General features: G+C 38.9%; 1 protein-coding gene across 1 annotated transcript in view; it reads left to right on the plus strand.

Moving 5' to 3' along the window:
• LOC145978140 (cubilin-like) overlaps window positions 1-19883 on the plus strand; it is a 416836-nt gene extending 396953 nt beyond the window's left edge. The window contains exons 68-69 of the mRNA XM_083110579.1: window positions 1559-1668; window positions 19549-19883. Of these exons, the coding sequence (XP_082966705.1) occupies window positions 1559-1668; window positions 19549-19555 (117 nt within the window). The 3' untranslated portion in view covers window positions 19556-19883. The remainder of the gene's footprint in view (window positions 1-1558; window positions 1669-19548) is intronic.
• The last annotated feature ends 2768 nt before the right edge of the window (window positions 19884-22651 follow it).

Here is a 22651-nt window from a genome sequence, read left to right on the forward strand (position 1 = left end):
ATACGTTGATACTGATGCTTGAATATTGTAGTAAAAGTTGTGTTCAGAATATATTTCATTACAATTATACATCAATCTACCAGAATTTTCCTTTCAAGTATTAGATTAATTACATAAGGGATAGTTCCAATATTAAAACTACTATCATTTAATTTTGAAATTCACTTTTGTCATAGCATGTTGGTTTGATTGAAAATTAGATAAAACTATGCATTTTCATATGTTGCAGGATAATTAGACTATGCAAAAATATCTGGCAAAATTTTGCAGACCCTAGCAGGTACTCTGGCTGCTGGGCTCTGTAATCAAATTTTAACCAATTGTCACGAGCCGGTGAGCGTAATTTATTCCATTTTCCATACACACATCCTCTCGCAGCCAAGCAGTTTAATCTGCAGAACTGCCTAAATGTAACACAATACTTTCTGATACCAATACCAATATATTTATATTGACTAACTTATAATTTATTTCAAACAAAATACAAGGCAGAGCATTTAAAGTAGGAATGGAGCAGATTAATCAGTATCATCCAATATAAGTATATTAGGTAAAGTTGCTGGTAATTTTACTATTTCCTTAAGTAGAATACAATTTCATGTCATATTCTGCCATTTCATTATTTTTTAAATGATTATATTATTCATGTGCCTTCATAAATTAATATATAATTATGCAGTTTCTTTTTTCCTAATACAAAAAAATGCCCTTATCTGATTAATTGATTGATTGATTGAGTTGGTGCTTTAAGTCCACTTTATGCACAGTAAGGCTAATCAGGACTAGGCCTACAGTTTAAATTGGGATGTGAACCACTATGTGCCTTCACCGAGCATCAAACCCGGAATCCCTTGATTACAAGGCAACAACGCCACTGCGCCATCGGGGAGGCCCCTTATCTGATTAAGGATGTGAGTGAACATCTATAATATTATATAAGATTGATAGAATACCAGTTATTGGTGTATATTTTATATCAATACTTCATCTGTTTTGGTAAGAATTAGGGATGGGCCGATATGAAATTTTGACTGATACCGATAAATTACCGATATAAAATTTACCAATACTGAAAACTGATATTCTACCGATCCGATGTAAGATTCCATATGATCCTTGAAGAACCTGAATGGATCATTGACCTCCCTAATAAATGCATGTTTCAAGATGACTGCAGTGCAAAAGAAATTGCATGTAGACATTTACTTTTTTTAAAAAGTAGCACATGGAGATTATCCATAAAAAATTATAACAAAATAGCAGAATTGGTAAAATAATCGGTAAGTTTACTGATAAACCGATACACCGATGTACCTATATCGTCTGATACCAATAGAGTACCGATGTCCCATCCCTAGTAAGAACTGCATTAGTCCATCCCTAATTTAAGGCAATTGCCAGGTTTACCTTCTTTAGATTTATTTGTGTATTTGTGTGATTATAACTGTCATATATTATCATACAATTTATATTTGTAGTAGTAATACCTTTTAAAATTTATTTTTTAAGTTTTTAATCTTGTAATAATAGTTTCAACATTATTATTATTATTTTCCAGGACACACCAGCTGAATACCAAGGACCTAGTAATGCTGTAGGAGTACATTATGTAACAAGTGTGCACAATCAGGGTTCGGGATGGGTCATTAGATTTTCTGCAGTCAGTCCGTAAGCATTTTTAATTGTTCTTTTTATAAGGGTATTTATTTTGGGCATAGTTACTTTTTTGTATAGTCACTGCTACTTTTTAATGTTATTTTCCATAAAATAAGTTACACATTAACTGTTGAACATCCTAATCTGTGCTTACTTGCACTGAATTGGGTACAGATTTGGTATTCGGGTGCAGTCATTTCACTACAGCCATTTGAATAATATTTATAACAGTAAAGGATAATTGGTTTTATTAATAGAAGCCATTTTTAAGATATGCAGTTGTTCAATGTGAGTGAGAACTTCTTGTAACTTTGATTGAACTGTTATTCATCTAAAGATAATAAAATGTCATGAGTGCTAATCGAAATTTGTTTACATTCCCGGATGTGAAATGTTTAAAAAGTACAGGTATAAATATTTGCTGATACAAGTAAGTAATAGCTTTGAAGTTATCGTCATCATCATCATATCTTTCCACTGTGTTCCAATCCTACTAATGCTGCTGTGCTAACCTCTTGGCCACAAAGGTCGGCTATTAAAATATAATCCTGTTTATTGATATACTTTCAGTTTGAAATCGACAAACGATTATTTGCAGTTACAATGTGCAAAACTGTAAATGTTATGACCAGCTTCTTATTGCACTTCCTTTACAATTATTCACTAAGAAATATTGCCCTTTATTACGACACAAGGCTTGCAACTGAAGTCGGTACATTAACCTAGCAGAAATATAAAGATATGGCAGTGGAAGGCTAAAGCTGTAAAATTGTAGGTTTAGAGGAATTATACATAAAAGGTTTGATAGTAAAGAGGTTTATTTAACAACATAATGCCTGAAGGGCTTGAGACTACATAAATGATGATTATAATAATATAAACCCCCAATATAAATACAATAAATAATAAAGAAACAATTAAATTATACAATTAAATCTTTACATAATTAAAACTTCCTTACTCTTTATTTAACCAAAAGGAGATTAGAGTAATTTCGTTTTAATATTAAATTTCCCCCCCAAAAGACCTATCTCTGAATAGAACAAAGAGTGCAGTGCTTTAACTAAAAATCCCAACTAAATACTCTACATAAAAACTTAAAGTACTAAACCACTACAAAATAACTACTCCCTGCACTTTGTTCCATTCCGAGATGACCCTTTTCAACACTCAAAGAGAACTCAACTTAACATGCTTAAACCTCTGCTAATCGGTGGGAAGTTAAGTTCCCACACGAGGCTTGCTTTCCTCCGACCTCCGGAATTTCAGCCATGCCTCTTTTTTCAAATTAAAGCCATCTGGTGGCAAACTAACTAAACATTCCTTTTTCTTTACACTCGTACACCTTGCATATGGTTATAATGTCAACAGTGGTAAACACTACTTTGTCGGTCTAGGTTTGACATGAACATTTTCGGGCTCATTGTTTCATATACAGTGTTGACCATTTCTTTTATCAGAAAGTTTTCGACACAACACGTGACAGATAAACATCAGGTTCTAAGCCTAGTTTCTAGGACCCGATTGTTACGCACATCATGTGAAAAGTCGTCTTCCTCAACTAAGAAAAAAAAAAGGAATCATTTGTATAGTTTTCTGTAAACGAAGAACTAGTTCGTTGTTAATCTTGATTTGGAGCTAGATATCAAGAACGATTTTTTTCCCCTTGGCAGAGGGTTGACAAAGGATTCCCTTTGCACACATACACAAATGACAATTTTGTTGTCTGCAAAAATATGACCGACAACAGGTTAGCTTTTTGATTTAAGGCTTTTAATTCATGCAAAAAAGGTCATTACATCTAGTGCTCATGGATCATGTTTGTGGTTAGTTCCGTATTGAATTTTTTCATTGACTGTAATTGTAATTTGGTTGTTTCGGCCAGTTTTTTCTTAAATTTATTTTACTCGGGTTCATGAAATCACATATTTTGACCAATATTTTACAAACGGAATTGAGAGGAATTTTTTTTTTTTTTTTTTTTTTTTTTTGCGCGCAAAGCCCCATCAATCAATTTTATCTATACTCGCCTTTCTCTGTGTTTAAATACGTCTTTGACTTCTGACCACTCATCTTCTGTGCACAAAACTGGGTTACATATCCTCTGTAATGGGGCTGAACCGTGGGTTAAGCGATACAGATGTTCACATGAATGATCAAGTTTTGGCAAAGTCAAGCTCCACCCCCTCACACTCCAGTCAATTAATCTTTCCACCTGATCGTGACTGAACTGCGAGCTGAGCATGATCGAAGCTTGACCGGACTGCTAGGTGTGAATGCTGCTATTTAAAAAATCATTCAACAATATTTGACCACACCGTGAGCGGAGGGTGATCTGAGTGTTACTTGAGCATAGATGTGAATCAAACTTAATTAATCCATATCCCGTTGAATTTATAAATGCCCTTGGGCAGGTTTTTCACAATTTAGCTTTTATTTTTATCGAGAAAGGATAACAAAGCTGTGTGGAAAATAAAAAGGAATTCTCAATCTGTTTGCTTTGTTAGTGTCCTTTGCAGAAAGATCTATCTGGCAGATGAAGAATATTACAAAAGAAGGCATCTTTAAGTTGATCAGTTAAATTTGAGTTTGAAATTCTTATACAATTAACAATTTTTCGTAGAATATTATACCCCGTAACATTTGTGACTTGTGTTTGTAGATGTATTTCAAGTCTGAGTATGTGAAATGGCAAATGTAAACTCTGTATCTTAACTTAAATATTTAGGCCGTTTAATTGAATTGAATTAGAATTTTTGGATATGTTGGGATCACACAGGCCTTTTATATTGTTAATGTATATGGGGGATTGAGAGACTGTAATACGTAAGGTTGAAATAGATAAAACATCTGCTTGTACCTTTGAATTGTTGGAAAGTTTGCCTTGAAAACTGGGAATTATACTTGAATCTTATCATGGTTCTAGAGTGGCCACCCTGCAGCCCCATCAATCTTCATATCCCTGAACAACCTGAACCATGCCAGATCTGTTCTGTCCTGCGACTTTAATGTCCCACCCTCTGTTGAATCTCATCATTACTTATTCTTTCTCTTCGGATCTTCCCTACTGTATCCATTAAGAATATTTCCCCCACCTTACTTCAGTGTCTGTTTTTCATAGTTCAAACTCATGCCAACTGCCCCTCCACGTGAGAGGGGGCTTAGTAGGGAGGTTTGTCATCTTTCATTCATCTCCATCTCCATTGACCTCCCTGTAACTAAGGGTCCTACTAGAGGAGATCCTATCCCAAGGTACCGATGGGACAGTGTTGGCTACAGGGGTAGTTGCAGTCGCAAATGTGACTGCAGGGAATTAGTCTTGGTCCTTGCGTAGCCCTCATTTTTGGGATAGGCCTTACTCAGCATAGAGAGCATGTTGAGGCGACAATTTATGGACCCTCCTTAGAAAACCTTACTGTATATGGGTACAAACTACATTTAAAACAGGAGGAAACCCCCAAAGTGTGTGAGGCCCATGAGCCCAATTAGTCAATTGGAACAGACAAGTAACGTCACGTCAGTGCCACGTTACCTTGTAATTAGCATTGTCAGTAACAATGAATCTGCCAACATCAATAAAAATGGAGCTTCAACTTTAAAGAACCTGCCACCGTTCCTTATAAAAAACAAGTAGACTATGCCTCTGGAAGTGATGTCCCTGATATCAAAAAAACTGCCCAACGGAAGTCTCCTCATCCAGACAAGCACAGATCGCCAGACTAACAACCTTCTTAAGCTTAAAAGCCATTATTTTGAAATTCTATCAAAGTGAGATAGTTATATTTTTTGTTTGGTTTGATTTTGTATATGTTGAAGAAGGTAATGAGAAATAAATATTGTGCAATTTTGAGACCCTGAAAAAATGTTCCCTCCCCTGTAGAAAATGTTGAAGTTCAAGGCCATACCCTCATTTTTCATGAAAAGTGAAACATGGGTAAGTTTGGAGTGTTGTACCTCTGCAATGCAACAACTTCCCAAACTTTTGTTTTGATACACTGTTAATATAAGACTGTTTGCTTATAAACATTCAATTGTTTTGATGGGGCATTGTTGCTTTCCATTGTTATGTAGCAACAAAAAGGGTCCAAAATTCAGTTTTTTCCTGTTTTCAGCCTTTAATATCTTGGTTAAGCAACAGTACCCCAAAGATTTGTTTACTGGACATTGAAGCTCACTGTTAGGACAAGCTACCTGATGTAGCACATTACTTGGATATTGATGCTGTTAGCAGATATGGCGAAATCTGCAACTTTAAAATTAGGATTATCTCAAAACAGCATCAAGCAAAAAATGAACTAAGTATGACATCTTGTAGCGGATTATATGTACTAACAAATGGAAATGAAAAAAAAAACTTTGGAGCCTCGTTCCATTTTCGAGAAAAAAATTAAATGTTAAGAAATGTCCATGTAAATTATCACACATTCTACCCTATCAGAAAATGAGAAAGCCCTTTCTTCTCCATTTTTTTGTTCCAAATTGAACAGTCCATGTCTTGACCAGGGCCGCCGTTAGGGGTGTGCGTTGTGTGCCACCGCACAGGGCCTCGCGCTTCCAAATCACTTATTTGCTCAAATTTTGTGCAAACACGATTGCACTCAAATAGAAGGAAGAAAAACATAATTGTTGTGAAAAGAAAAATTGCATCGTAACAAAGTTGTATTTCTGGTAACGGACAACTATGTCCCCTCTTGTCAAGCCACCAGTGAAAATTCGCCGACAAGGATCAACGACCCATTTGAGACTCCAACTTTTCCTGATTTCCTGCCTAATGTTCGACCGAGGACAGGCATCATAAAATGGTTATTTGTCTGGAAACTGAGGCCCAACAAATTTGAGGGTGTGCCTCTCTGCGAAAAGACGAAAACAAGAGTCGGCATCAAAGCCTTGATGGTCCGCTGGGCTCTTTACTACAGCCTCTCGTGGTTACAACCGCAGCAGCAAGATGAAACCATCTACCGAGTGTCTAATAAATACTCCATTAGTGCAAAGCACGTAACGCTCTTGTTTTCGAGAATGATGGGTAGGGGTGCGGATTTGTAGTCAGCAAAAGCCTCTGAATCAAATAGGCAAATAGGCACCCAAAGGATAAAAAATGCATTTGTCTGTTTTCTGGCCTGACCGTGGCGACGATGATGAATGGTGATTAGATGAAATTAGGAGAATGTTACTATATATTAAAGAAATAAATTTAAGCGTACCTATTACTGTGAAGAGGGCTCCCGCAATGTCTACTGTTTAGCGCTCTAGATTTTGGTGCGAGTGGTCCCGGATTCGATTCCCAGTACGAACTCTCAAAATTTTGGTGTTAACCCAGGAGCTACTTGAAAAGAAGCAGTAGTGGGCTCCAGTCTCGAAAACCAGAAAATAGTGGCAATGGGATTCGATGCGCTCACCACGGGTCACCCAAAGATAAGCTGATTGGCAGGCTGTGCCCCTAAGACGGTTCTTGCGCCATGGAGTTGCTTGTAGCAGCATTACTGTGAAGAATTTCGAGATTATAGATAAGTTAAGTTATTTTGCTTCACTCATATCATCCCATTTTTTTTAAATTCCTACTATTCAAATATCTAATTCTCAACAAATGCACTTGCTCGAATCCTGATGTGGGCTTGGATGTTCCTTGGAGAGTGTCCCTTCTTCAATTCTATATAAGCGTCATTCATGCTCATCGTTACGATTTAACTAAAGAGGCAGAAAAGTGATGTAAAATAAGAAAAGTAGGTATTAATATAGCTTGGGAACACTAATTGCTGGCACAATCAATAATTTGCCTGTCACTTTTATGCACTGAAATGTGACTGCAGTATTTAAGCAAACCTCAGTTTACAAGAATTCATTTTCATTTTATCTTTTCTGCATGTATAATAATTTCCCGATTTTTTAGGCAAGCAATTGGCAACACAGGATTGGCGTCAATCTTTTGTCCCTTATTTGGTGATATTCCAAACACTTCAGATTGTAAATAGCGCTTAAAAAAAATGAACGTCAAATTGAATTTGCCTCGTCAAATTTGTCTTCTTAATAATTTTTCGAAACTCCTTGTTGGAAGGAAACATGGAAAACAATATCAGTTTTTTACTATTGCATTTTACTGTACTTGACGACAGTATTTATGTCTCAAACTTAGATGTGAAATGAGAATCCTACAAAAGTAAGACATAAGGAACACTCGAGTACAACATTACACAAGGTTGTTACTGTGTTGTCTTCTGCAGCCTTCCCTCCCTCTGGTGTCAAACTTTACAACTCCATCCATTTCCAAAAAGAGGCTTCAGAATAGGCCTCTCAAGGCAAGCGGTGTGCAGATCAAAGAACCTTGGGTCGGCGTATTGCCCCCGCAGATGAAATAGAAGTAAAGATCTGGAGATATAAGTACTTTATTGCCTCTCAAACCCTCCCAGGGAATTAACGTTTCCAGATTTTGCCAGATATTACAACCACGCCGAAGTGTCAACAAATTTCAAGTAATTCTTTTGTTTGACACAGTAAGTAGTGGGTACGGGTGTGTAGAATCGCGATTATAGGAATGTCTAGAATGGGACAAATTTCGTAAATTTGAATCTGGATTCCAAAAGGCTAAAAAATAAAAAAGAGGAGGATGCATTGGCATTCTTTTTACTGGGCCAAAGGGGGAGTGTATTATCCCCACAAACCCCCAACCCCTTTAGGCATGCCACTGTCTATATTGCGATAAAAGTATGTTTGTAAAATATTCTGTATTATTCTACAAAGAAAACATAACTTTCTTGTAAAAGTCTGTACATGTAGCACTATGCTGTGTGTGCGAGATTCCCAAAATTAACCAATTTCAATTCAGGTAGGCCTAAGAGTGGACCTTCGTGGTGAAGTGGTTACCACAGCATGCCACAACACCAGGGGTCCCGGCTTCGAATCTCGGTCTGGGGATGATTGTTCTTTGTGAGTGTCATATTATCACTCATCCTCGTTGTCATGATTAGCCAGAAGTGACAGAAAAGTGATGTAAAATAACCTAATATCAAGCAACCAATCTCAAATAGGCCTAGGAAAGCCAACTTAGCATATTTCCATCAACTTCAATATTGTTACTGCAAATAATCAATGCACTTTTTTTTATCATGGCAACTGTTTTAAAGAAATTTTGAAACATCTTGACCATCTGGTTCAGCTGGAAACGCACATTCAGGATGCTTTCTTGAAGAAGAAACATTTACTAACAGTTTTCTTTGATCTCCAAAAGGCCTATGACACAATGTGGCACTTTGGTATAATCAAGCAGCTCCACTCTTGGGGTGTCCGTGGCCATATGGTGTACTTTATTCAGTACTTTTTATCCAATCGTTCATTCTGAGTACGTGTTGGGAACTCCTTTTCGGATCTTCATGAACAAGAGAATGGTGTCCTGCAGGGCAGCGTACTTAGTGTGACTCTGTTTGCCAGAGCAGTGAACAGTGTTATGGCAAGCATTCTTGCCCCTGTACATGGTCTCTTCTATGTAGACAACCTCACGATCTTTTGTCGCTCACAGAATCTCGCGTCAGCTTCTCGTCAACTCCAACTTGTGATAAACCGTTTGGTTGAGTGCTGCTCCCAAAGTGGTTTCAGTTTTTCTTTCGAGAAGTCCGTTCACTTAACAGGTCGAAGCTGGATTATGGATGTGTTGTGTATTTGTCTGCCTGCTCATCCAGGCTTCGCATCCTAGGCACCATCCACCATGCTGGTATTCGTGTGTGTTCTGGTGCTTTCCGTACCTTCCGGTTGCAAGTTTGTATGTAGAGGCATCTGAGCCATCGCTGTCTCTGCGAAGACAGCGGCTCGTAGTGAACTACTTCCTTCATCTTCGCTCGATGCCCTCCCATCCATCACATCACACCGGCTCCACCCTAGTGGCACTAGACCATTTGGTGTTCATGCAGACGAGATCCTGTCAGCATTAGGTGTTGACAGTGATCTTCCTGGCATCTCTCCATTCATTGCACCTCTCCCGACCTAGAGGTTTCTTGCACCTTCTATCGATTTTTCTCTGACTGCTCTACCAAAGGTTGAGACACCAATGGTCTTATATCAGCAGTGGATTTTAGAGCTTTGCGTGAAGCACCCTAATTTTACGTGTTTTATACGGATGGGTCCGAAACAGTCGAATCAGTTGGTTGCGCATTCATCCTAGACTCTCAAAGTTCCAGTTACTCTCTACATCGTGCCTGTTCCATCTATACGGCTGAGTTGTACGCCATTCTAAAGGCACTGGACTTTGCAGACGTCAATGGTCTGAGGAAAGTCCTTGTGTGCAGTGATTCAACCAGCATGTTGCAGACTTTGGGTTCGCCAAATTCCCAGCATTCAGTAGTGCAACGCATCTTCAGACAGGCATCCAGTAAGGCAATGCATCTTCAGACGTCTTGCATCTTTATCTGCCAGTGCTGATGTCTGCTTCTGCCGGGTCCCTAGTCACATGAGCATACAGGGGAATGAAGGAGCCGATGCTGACACCAAGACACTGATGCAGATGGCAATGTTCTCATCCACCTTCTGCTAGCTAGTGACCTGCAGAATGTGGTCCATAGTAGCCTTCTTGACACTTGGCAGGAAGAGTGGGATGCGGCCTTCAGGAACAAGCTTCACGCTATGAAGCCCACCGTAGCTGCTTGGCATTCCTTTTTCCGTCCCTCTCGTTGTGAAGAAGTTCTTCTAACCCAAATGCATATTGGACACAGCCGTCTAACTCATGGACACTTGCTGCAAGGGCAGGACCCTCCGTTGTGTCGTGTTTGTAATGTAGTTTTAAGTATTCGGCATATTCTTGTTGAATGTGCTGATCTTGCTTACCTCCTGCAGACTTTTAACCTTTCTGGCTGTTTGTCGCCCCTGTTGGGCGATGATACCAGTATTTTATCAAAGGTTTTTAGCTTTTTGCGAAGAGCTGGCCTCTTCCACCATCTGTGAGGAAACTTTTAGTTTTTTCTGACTTTTTAATGTGTTGTGTTTTTCTTGTGCAGGTGTTTTTACAAACTTGCACTTTTATTTTTCCAAGGAGCTTTTTACACCCCTTGTTTTAATCTATTAAGTCAGAATTTTAGGTAAGGGGATATTTCCCCGAACATATTGAAGGGTGCAAAATGGCCTTAAGTGCAGATGCACCCAAAAATTTTAATCCATTCATTCATGCCAAATGCATAAATATAGCTACATCCTTGTTTCATTAAAATCTGTGTATACTTTAATAGAATCCAGTTCCCAGTTGTTTACTTTTTCATCTGTTCTGCCACTTCCTTCAATGATGTGGAGGTACCAAAGAAAACCACTGTGGGAAGAGTACAGATGCTGGAATATTTTCATTGGTGGGCCAAGGGGGGGGGGCAATACCAAGAGGTCCACATAATTCTTTACAAAGATACTCTATCTGATCAGAAGTATCTGGACATCCACCCGAAAATTATGGACAAGTTTGGGCCACCCTCCATTGGGAACATTGGCAGTCAATACGGTGTTGGCCCTCCCTTGGCCTTGATGACAGCCTTCACTCTTGCAGGCATATTTTCAATCAGGTGCCGTAAGGTTTCCTGGGGAATGGCAGCCCTTTCCAAGCAGAGCGCCGAAATGAGAAGAGGTATAGATCGAAAAAACCTTGGGACGGAAAGTCCCCGCACAGCTTTCTCTTCTTCCCTGCATCTCGAGCCATATCAATGTGGGTCAGTGTGGTCTAGTATGAGGTCAGCATTAAAAAACAACCCAGAGATGTTCCATGGGATTCACATCAGGACTCTGTGCAGGTCAGTTGATTAGTGGGATGTTGTTGTCGTCAAACTACTCCCCCATATGCCCTGCAGTATGGACAGATGCTTAGTTATGTTAAAAGATACAATGGTCATCCCCGAACTGGTCTTCGGCAGTAGGCAGCATGAAAGTGGTTAAGATGTCAACATAAGCTTGTGCCATGACATTGCCACATAGCAACAAGGGTGCCAAGCCCCCTCCAGGAGAAACATGACCACACTGTAACACTGCCAACCCCGAATTTCACTGTCGACACTATACAGGCTGGTAGATGTCATTCACCAGGCATTCGCCACAACCATCAGATTGCCTCATTGTGTACCTGATTCATCACTTCACACAATGGTTTTCCACTATTCTATGGTCCAGTTTCGACCTTACTTGCACCATGCGAGATGGCATTTAATATTTGCCGGTGTAATGTTTGGCTTATGGGCAGCTGCTCGGCCATGGAAACCAAGTTGCCGCACCTCGCACTGAACAGTCATGGTGCTTGGAGTAGATCCTGATGCAGTTTGGAATTCCTGTTCTATGGTGGCGATGGATGATTGACGATTATGCTGTATGACCCTCTTCAACACTTGACAGTCTCTGGAGGTCAACATGAGAGGTTGGCCTGCATGCTTTTGGGTTGTACACATCCCTTCATGTTTCCACTTCACTATAACATCAGAAACAGTGGACCTAGGGATGTTTAGGAGGATGGAAATTTGTCGCACAGACTTCTTACACAAGTGACACCTAACCACCTGGCCACGTTGAAAGTCCATGAGTTTCTAAGACCATCCCAAACTGCTGTCTTGCGCTGTCTGCAGACTACTGAGATCGTTGACCATGTGTTCCACATGGTAGATGGCAGTACTGTGTCGCCCTCTATGATAAACACACATTTCGGGGTGTGTGTGGATACTTTTGATCAAGACTTTTCCGTGGCACCCTAGTCAGAATGTGGGCCTATCTAACAGTTGCAACACTCAGTTAGTATGGTTAGGTTTCTTGCCTTAGTTAAAAATATACACATTTCAAATTCAGAAACATTTTACATGTAAAAAGTACTAAATAAGCAAATTTTTGGAACAATCAAATCATTTCAGTGAAAATAATGGAACGTTTCGCTATGCCCCTGTAACCCAGCGATGGTGCACCAGGGTGCCGCAGTGCACACTTTGGGAACCACTGACATAGAATATACAGGGTCATCCGTTTGAGATGTCAGGAAAGTAAACCTTTATACACAAGAGGTTAATGTATGTATCCCCGAGCAGCTTGTTGTAATATAAGCAGAAAGGATGTAAGTTTCGAATGGTGGAGGTTTACAGACTTCAGCCACATGGCGGCGCTAATGTGCATGGTGACAAAGGTGGTGATCACGGCACAACAGCACACACAGTACGTCATATGGAATGCAAAATTTTCGAGTATTCCATGCACGCTACTGCCGCCACGCAGCTGAAGTCAGTAAACCTCCACTCATTCGAAACTTACATCCTTTGTGCTTATATTACAACAAGCTGCTCGGGGATACGTACGTTAACCTCTTGTGTATAAAGGTTTACTTTTCTGACATCCCAAACGGATGACCCTGTACATTAAGATTTATATCTTTTGCACACAGCCATAGCAGGGGGAGATGGTTAAGGCATGGATCTATCACTGTGCTTGTCCCATCATTCATTCTCATTGTTATAATGAACCCAAGAGATTAAAAAAAGAACATAAAGTAACTGAGAGAAAAATAAAAAAATAAAAAGTGAACTTCTCTGCAGGTTTATTATTAGCCCTAGCTTACCTGGGGGGAGGGGGAAGCCTTTTCAGGCACACCACATCTATTTTTTCAACTGAACATTTTTATAAAAAAATTTAAATAAATTACATTGTTCCCTAGGCTGTTCACAATATTTTTGTATTACTTTTGTTCATAAAGACATAAATGTAATATAAATAGGAGTCAAATGCACTTGGGAAGCCTATCATGTGCCATCTTTGAATGTGTGTTATCAGAGACAGAATGTGCAATTGGCTGGTAAGAATGGTAATTTTTGTAATTATTATAATAAATAAACAATTACACCTGTATAAACAAAAAAAGACTTAACAAAAAATTATTATTGTTTTTGTGACTTTTAGTGAATGGTAAAATATGTGTGCGACACTCATTCAATATGTGGTTATCATTTTGTATTTATGGTGGTAATTTTTGTAGTTATTATAATTAATAATGCAACGTCCCCCGGTTGGACACCAGTCGTCACAAAGTTAGTCCGCTACTCCTTTAGTCGGGAACATGAGAATCTTTGCAAATCATCAGGGCTTGCTGGGCCGAAAAGAAACACAACACGGTTTTCAAAGTTAAAACGCAGTTTTATAAATGCGTATATTTCATAATCACTTACCAGTACAACACTAGAACATTCAATACTAACGTTGGGCAATTCCCTCACATAAAGCGAAAGTCAAAGAACATAATTAATTGTTTACTTTGAACTTATAGTCAAGAAGAAAACTCGAAAAGCAAAATCTATACTTCAATTCTCCCCGTTTCCAAGTTCTTATTATTCTTCACCTTCCATTGTTTTTCAAACTCAGTCTGTCGTCAGGTGAGGAACATTCAGGTTAGTTCACTTCCTCGGCTGAGATTAGAAAGTGACGTCAACACGAACAGATTTTGACGTATTTATAAACATGTATAAAAGTTGCAACTACAACTGTATCAGTCTAAGTATAATTATCTGTGACAACTTGAACATTATTTGAAATAACAAACATTTTAAAAATCTTAACTTCTTATAAATATAAAATCTTAAACTCTCAGATTCGTTACAATTGCCCCTCGTCCGGGGAAAATTTTTGATGAAATTGTAATTTACAAGTTCTGAAAAAATTTTCAATACACAATGAAACTTTAAATACAGAAATTATCTTGACACCAAGTCAACTTCTCCAACCAATGCTTCTCTTCATTCGACAACAACTCAGAAGGAACGTAGTTTGTAGTATCCAAAACAGAATACAATCCAGGATAGTTAATCAGCCAATAAACAGTGAATTCAGGCAATGATTTATTCCATGATGGTTTAATATAACAGCAGGATTCCATATATCTAGTTTCTTCTCCAGAAAGACTTTGTAGAAAACGGTATAGGGTTCGATAAGCAATGAACTGTATCAGTACTTTCCTATAGCACATCAAACTCAACACTCTTCTTGCTTCTGTGCTTCTAGAATAATGCCTTTAAATTCCACACCAGCAATATAATAACTCCTGCTTATAGGAATCTATCCAAATATTTACTATATGGACCTTCTCTGAGAGGTCTACGGATTTATACATCCCGATTCTATCCTCTTTCTGGACCTTTCGGATGTACCGCACTAAATATATATCTGGAAAATCCTCCTTCATTTGGTCAGGAGTGGTAACAAACAACACATCAACTGCCTTTTTCTTAATACTTATTTCTGTCTGGTGCAGTTTTTATAAAAAGCATTCGCCAGAGGAGGCCAGAACCAAAACCTTCTTAAATGAATACTTTAGTGCTAAAATTCATGCCACTAATATCATGTTCTACTTGTCTACCACCTAGCACTATCTTCTTAAGGCTTCCGGAAAATCTATACCAGTTTTGTATTCGGAACCTTTTGCACTTGACTGCCTGAAGATACATTTTCGGTCAGCAAAAGGAATTTACATATTATCCTTGTATTTTACGTCCCGTCGAGTTCACTTGCCTAAACGAAGAGGAGGCACTTAGAAAAGGTCGACGTTTGTTTGACATGATTGGGATCGCTGGTTGTGCAGAAACTCTCTGGTAGTCTCCACTGCTTCTTCCCGCTCTGAGGCAACGTCATATCTTGGTGAGAAGGAACCACAATTGTCACCTCTACGTGGTGGAGAGTACCGTCTGAGCGGACTTCGGCTACGTCGTTCTTCGTAACGCCATCTGTCTGGAGAATTCTGCTCTTGTTCTGGACGAGGCCTGTAGAAATTTCGCTGTCTTTGGTTTTGATCTTGGTTGAAACCTCTCCTGCCTAATCCTCTGTTGAATCTTCGAGGTCGTGAGAAATTTCCTCCTCGACTCTCTGAATCCGTCTGGATGTTCCGGATCTTAAAACTTTTATTGCCTGCAGCCTCTTTATTTTTAGAGTCTTCTTTATTCTTCCAGGCATCAGGGTCATCATAAATATCGAAGTCCTTTAAGAAATGTGTCAATTCATCCACACTTCGTGGAGCATGCGCCAGACAAAGATTCTGAATGCGATACGGCAACTGTCCAATGATCAAATTAAGTACTTCACTCTCATTAAAATTGTCAGCCAGGTTTCTATATGCTGCGTAGACACTCCAGGCAAAACTTTCTAAGTTGTCGTGGACCAGGCGAGAATACCTTCGGTTCCTCACAGCCGCTAGTTGTCTTTGTTTTGCCTTTTCTGATGCAAATTCATCCTTAAAGCGTGCGCAGAAATCAGCATAATTCACAAAGTTGTCCATATTACCAGCTAACCAATGCTCAGCCTTGCCGGTGAAAACCCGAGGTAATAATTCCAATCTATAGTGCTCAGGCACTTGCATTAAGTCGAAACTGACATTTAATTCATGCAAATATCGTTCGGCAGATTGAGCTTCGATATCGCCTTTAAACTTCGGAATGTTAGCGATATCAGCCATTCTGGGCATCTTAAACTCTGTTCTGCGTCGAGGAGAAAAACTGTCATTACTATCCTTTTCTCTAGGCCTCTTGCATCTATCAGAAGTTGTGGTATTACCGGGGAAGAATGGGTTTGGAAGTACAACAGGAGGTTCATAGGCAGTAGCTTCTGGGTTCAGTCCTCGGATTGGATCAGGCACTATATCGGAAGAGGTTTCTGGTCGAATCTGTAAATTATGGATCTTTTCCTGCAGTTCACTGACCCTACTTATAATTGAAACTGTCTGTTCCTGAATTTCTTGGCGAAGAGATACTTCCATCTTTTTAGCCTTCTCATGGAGAAAATTAACCTTTTCTCCAGCTTCCTTTATTTCAACTTTCTGTCCTTGCACTATATTTTCTATGAGTTCTGTTCGTTCACCAAAGGTTTTTAGTGCTACATTAATAGACTCTACAGAACTCTTTAATTCTTGAACTCTCTCTGGAGGGTCACATTCAGATTCACTTCCAGACTGGACAATTTCAAGACAGGTTTCCATATTCTTCTTCAATTGTTCCTGTTCCTTCTCTATCCGTCCTTGCCGAACTGTTAAGAACTCTAGCTGCTCCTCCACAATTTCCTTTACCCTTTCGTCCACCTTTTCAGTGACTTTAATACTAAGTTTTTCTATCTCTCCTCTGACGCTCTCTACCTGTTCAAGTTTATGTTGAGAGAATAGAGCCTGTAACTCTGACCTTAGTTTTATATCTTCCTGTATCCTCCTTTCTTCCTGGTTTTCAATCAATGCACGGAAAATATCTAAGTCTTCTTTTCTCTTTCTCTCTTCCTCCTCTTTCTCTTTCCTTCTCTTTACTTCTTCCTCTTCTTTTTCCTTCTTTCTCCTTTCCTCTTCCTCCTCTTTCTCTTTCCTTCTCTTTTCTTCTATAGACTCAACTATTAGCTTAAACTCCATCATCTCCTTCTTTCGAACTTTCTCTACCTGAGCCATCTCTTTCTTACGCTGTTTCTCCTCCTCTATCCTTTCCTTCTGTCTACGGTCTTCATCCTCCTTTTCTTTCTGGTTTCGCTCTGCTTTATCTTTCATCAACCAATCAAGTAGCCAGTGATCTGATGAGGGTTTGGTAGGAACGTTCGGTTCTGGTTCTGTTTCTGGTGATGACAAGCATGATTTGCATCGCATCTCTTTATTTGATGCCAACGTTACTTCCTGCCCATCACAACTACTATGAAACCTCTGCAAACATTGGCAACACTGGAAGAATTCCCTGTCATTGGTAAGATCATCACAGCATCCAAACTTGGTTTCTGCATCCATTGTCGTTCTTCCTCTGCTTCGCAGATTCATTCCTGTCGCGTCTTTCTCCATTCCACTACACCGTCTATGGCTCTTACCAGTTAATACCTTCACTTCACTATCACACTTTTACCTTCGTGAATTCCAAGGACTTTCACAATCACCTTCGTGAATTCTATGCACGAACACTTCCAGTATGCACTAAATCGGGTATCACGTTTTAATTGCTAAAATAACTTTGCACTCAAGCCCTAACGATTGTACCAAAATAACTGTGCACTCGAGCCCCGCGTTGGTGTGCCAAAATAACTATGCAACGTCCCCCCGGTCGAACACCAGTCATCACAAAGTTAGTCCGCTACTCCTTTAGTCGGGAACATGAGAATCTTTGCAAATCATCAGGGCTTGCTGGGCCGAAAAGAAACACAACACGGTTTTCAAAGTTAAAACGCAGTTTTATAAACGCGTATATTTCATAATCACTTACCAGTACAACACTAGAACATTCAATACTAATGTTGGGCAATTCCCTCACATAAAGCGAAAGTCAAAGAACATAATTAATTGTTTACTTTGAACTTATAGTCAAGAAGAAAACTCGAAAAGCAAAATCTATACTTCAATTCTCCCCGTTTCCAAGTTCTTATTATTCTTCACCTTCCATTGTTTTTCAAACTCAGTCTGTCGTCAGGTGAGGAACATTCAGGTTAGTTCACTTCCTCGGCTGAGATTAGAAAGTGACGTCAACACGAACAGATTTTGACGTATTTATAAACATGTATAAAAGTTGCAACTACAACTGTATCAGTCTAAGTATAATTATCTGTGACAACTTGAACATTATTTGAAATAACAAACATTTTAAAAATCTTAACTTCTTATAAATATAAAATCTTAAACTCTCAGATTCGTTACAATAAATAACTGCACATATATAATCAACAAAGGAAGCAGCGATTCAATAACAAAATTGTTTCTTGAATGTTACTGATAAAGAAGGGTGGGCCTGTGAGCCCCCTCAGGTAAGTAAGTTTCTTGTAGGGCACGGGTAAGCTAGGGTTAAATTATCAAACGAGTAAAAAATTAAGGACACTGGTATCAGGTCCTTCAGATAGTTCTGTAATTTGTTGGTGGGAGTTGTTTCCAACACTTGTACATGAGTAATGTCATTCATAACATATAAGACAACAGTTCCTAAGCTGTGCTATGTGAAACACTTGGTGCTCCATGAAGCATCTGCAAGTATTCCACAAAGAGATCAGAAAATTAATAAAATTAATAAATAAATTACATTTCTAAAAAATTAATGTGATATGATCTCAAAATTATCTTCAGGCTGCTCGTGTCCGTATCTGCCAATGCTGATGTCCGCTTCGCTTGGGTCCCTAGTCACGTGGGTATACAGGGGAACAAAGCAGCTGATGCTGCCGCCAAGTCTGCTGATGCAGATGGCAACGTTCTCGTCCACCTTCTGCCAGGTACAGACCTGCAGAATGTGTTTCGTAGTAGTCTCCTTGACACTTGGCAGGAAGAGTGGGATGCGGTGATCGGGAACAAGCTCCACGCTATTAAGCCAATCATAGGTGCATGGCATTCCTCGTCCCGTCCCTCTCGCCGAGAGGAAGTTCTTCCAACCAGGATGCACATTGGACACAGCCGTCTAACCCACGGTCACTTGCTACAAGGGCTGGACCCTCCGATGTGTCATGTTTGTAACGTTGTTTGAAGTGTTCGGCATATTCTTATTGAATGTGCCAACTTTGCTTTCCTCAGACATACTTTTAATCTTCCCAGCTGTTTGCCATCCCTGTTGGGTGATGACAACAGTGTTTTGTCCAACGTTTTTAGAGTTTTGCAAAGATTTAATCTGGGCTTTGCAATCTCTCAGGATATCCACACCAAAAACTTGATGGGTTGCCTGTGTCACTATTCTGCTGAATGTAAACTTGTTGAGTAATGCACACCACATTTTCAGTTCAGATTTCTAAATGGTTTCACTCATGACATAACTTTTCTATGGAACCTAATATTATTAGTCAAACATTGACTTTGTGCCTTCATAGCAGGTAAGTTTATAATTTTGATGTTTTTTTCTGAAATTGTCTACTTCATGAATATCTCTCATAATAATTCTGTAAATTTAGATTTCTTCATATACTACATTTTTAAATCATACTTTTCTATTTCTTTTCCAGGTCATGAATATAAATAGGAAAACACTGAATTCATTGCATTAAACCTTCAAACATTCATCTGTACTGTATGTAATTAATGCTGAAAATGCCAGTTAACAAATTTGTTTGTACAAAATAATGTATTTCTAGTCAATCACTAACTTGGAAATAACTATAGGAATATTTCACATATTGACTCCTGAAGGTATATAATCAAAAATAAGGTAATTAATCAGAACTATAGTGGCTAAAATTATTTAATTTTGCTCAAAATGAAAGAGAAGTTCTTATTAATGATATTTACTAGTTGGCACAAAGGTTTATTGTACTGTATATTTCATTTGTACATACTTGTATTGCTGGTATTTCGAACTATTGTCAATAAATGTTTTCTTGTAAACTTCAGTGTTGTTTTACCCAAAGAATTTGTTTCTAAGTCACCCATTACACGAATAGGTGTACCATTTAAATTAGTTCTTAACACACTTTGTCCTTTATTAAAAATAGCTCTTAGTCTTTTCTAGGTGGAACCTAGAACCAGGGTTGGTCAAAAATTCATGATAACTTGCTTGCACATTTTTACCCATTTATTCCTTCATTGAATAAAAAGCACTTTGTCTTGTATTTTCGTCTTTCTCTTGACCTTGCACTCCAGATTTTAATAAAGAATGAACAAATAACAATAAAGCACCTCCAACTGCCACGAAGCAAGTGTGAGGACTGAGGAGACATTTAAATCTTTGCATTGTTCCATTCCTTCAGGCCTGTACCCAGGATTATTTTATTTTGGGGTGGGGGGAAAGATTCGAAATGCTGTTGAATTGATTGAGTTAGGTTATTTTATGTCAATTTTCTGATACTTTTAGCCAATCGCAATGATGAGTATGATTGATGAAATTGATAAAGGAATACTGACAAAGAACACCCATGCCCAACACGGGACCAATGACGACGTAGCATGCTGTGCTAATCACTCCATCACGGTGGTCGACAAAATGCTGTTGGTGTTAGATGTAACCACCAACAGTTACAGTGATTAAAGGGGCATGGGGGGGGAGGGAGTTGATCCCCCACTTTTTGCCACCTTTGCATCCCCTTATCTACCAAGTGAAAGTAAACTGTCATTGCCCCCCCACCCCCTCCAGTTTTGGAACTCAATCTCCACCACTGACCACCAATGTTATGGTAGTGGTCAGCAGGTGCTAAGTGTACAATTATGGAAACAGGTACTTCCCCATAAGGCTTTAATAGGAGATAGTAATGCAGGAGGGTAGGCAACACACATTGCACCCTTCTATGATCGGGTGATATCGCCTGTCTTAACACCGAGAAACTTTTTCCATGCGAACGTCAGCATGGCAGGAAGGGAAAGAGGGTCACGTGGAGTGTTGTGCTTCTCCACGTCCCAAGTTCCTGATTAGCATTGCAGAAAAAGTAGAGCTGCGTCCGCTATACGAAAAAAGGTTGTTTTCAACTAAACGATAAGTTATGATTATCTCATTGTTAAGGGTATCAGATGTGCTGATTTAGTCGGGACAGTCCTTTACATTCAATTCCTGTTTGTCATAGGCGTAACTTGGTGGGGGCAAAAGCAGCATCTCCCCCCCCCCCCAAATTAGGTTTATTAAAGGTGCTAAAGCAGGAATTAAATACTAAGATTTGATGTGTCTAAAACTTCTTATACTTGAAAGATGGTTCCAAAATAGATACCAATTTAATACTTTGAAAATGTGTCAGATTTGTTTATTATGTCACATCTACTACAAAAGTGGGATTTCATAACAAAAATTAACCCACTCCTTTTATTTCATAGCCGGTTTCATCTTGAAACTGAAATTAAGAATATTAATTAGTTAACAATGTCATTGTTGACCTATGAAAAAATATATATATATATTGTGTTACACCCAATTCTTCAATACCTTAGCACAATCTTTTTTGTAAGTTTAAATTTTGTTGTAAGTCCACTTTTTGCACAGATGGGCTTATCTGAAGTGGATACAATTTAAAGTGGGATCCGAGCCACTATGTGCCTTCACCTGATATCGTACCCAGCTTGATTACAAGACAAGGACATTACCAGTACACCATCAGGGAAGAGCACACAATCTTTTTTTTATTTCGTCCTTTTGAGACGTATATATACACATTATAATAGGTTGTTTAACGTTGCTACATCTCTATGGATATACATTTTACAATTAAACAACACACACATGTCATAGCCAGTATTCGAACCCATAGGGTGAGGTTTCACAGTATACGAGCTTCTGTTTCATGTTTATGGTTTCCTTTACACAATACAAAAACTTGCAGGTTTCCTTAGCTTTAATTTCAATAGCCTTACAATGTTTGCACATCATATCAACAAAATTGATTAATTCGTTTCGAACGCAATCCCCGATGGACCAGTGGGAGCATTGTCGCCTTGCAATCAAGGGGCTCCGGGTTTGATACCTGCTGGAGGAACATAGTGGTTCCGAACTCACTTTAAACTGTAGGTCCAGTCCTGATTAGCTTTACTGTACATAACGTTCACTCATATCACCAAATCAACCAACCAACACAATCCCATTATTGTGCATATTATTGAATCCTGAACCTTTGTCACGAAAAACATAAGCAGGAAGACAGTGGGAAATAACAGAATAACCTAAAACCTGCACTGAATAGATTGGATTGAGTAGAGGATACAGCACATGTTCTCGATAAACATCCACTTTTTCTCCCCTCAATGGGAAGATATCTTCTTGCAGAGAAGCCTTTACGTAGGAGTGCCCTGAGATAACTTCAAGGCCATGGCAAAGAAGTGTTCTACATGCAATAATGGGAACAAACAATCCAGCGCAGACCTAGGAAAAATGGCATGTCATGATTGGGGTGGTAGAATTTGGGAAGGAGTGTGAAAGGAATGGCAATAGAGGTAGCTAACGAGTAAAATTAACTCTAAATCAATATCGTATGACACAACGATTACTGATAGCGAACACTTTTGGAATAAAGGAAATGATGAGGATAAATACCAGAGTATAATTGAAGCAATAGCCTCAAAAGAAAAGAAAAATCACTTGCATGGAACAAACAAGAAATGATTAACTCTTACAAAATAAATGAAAAATTTTAG

This window comes from Lepisma saccharinum, chromosome 24, assembly GCF_977018435.1.
Source record: "Lepisma saccharinum chromosome 24, izLepSacc3.1, whole genome shotgun sequence".
Lineage (NCBI taxonomy): Eukaryota > Metazoa > Arthropoda > Insecta > Zygentoma > Lepismatidae > Lepisma > Lepisma saccharinum.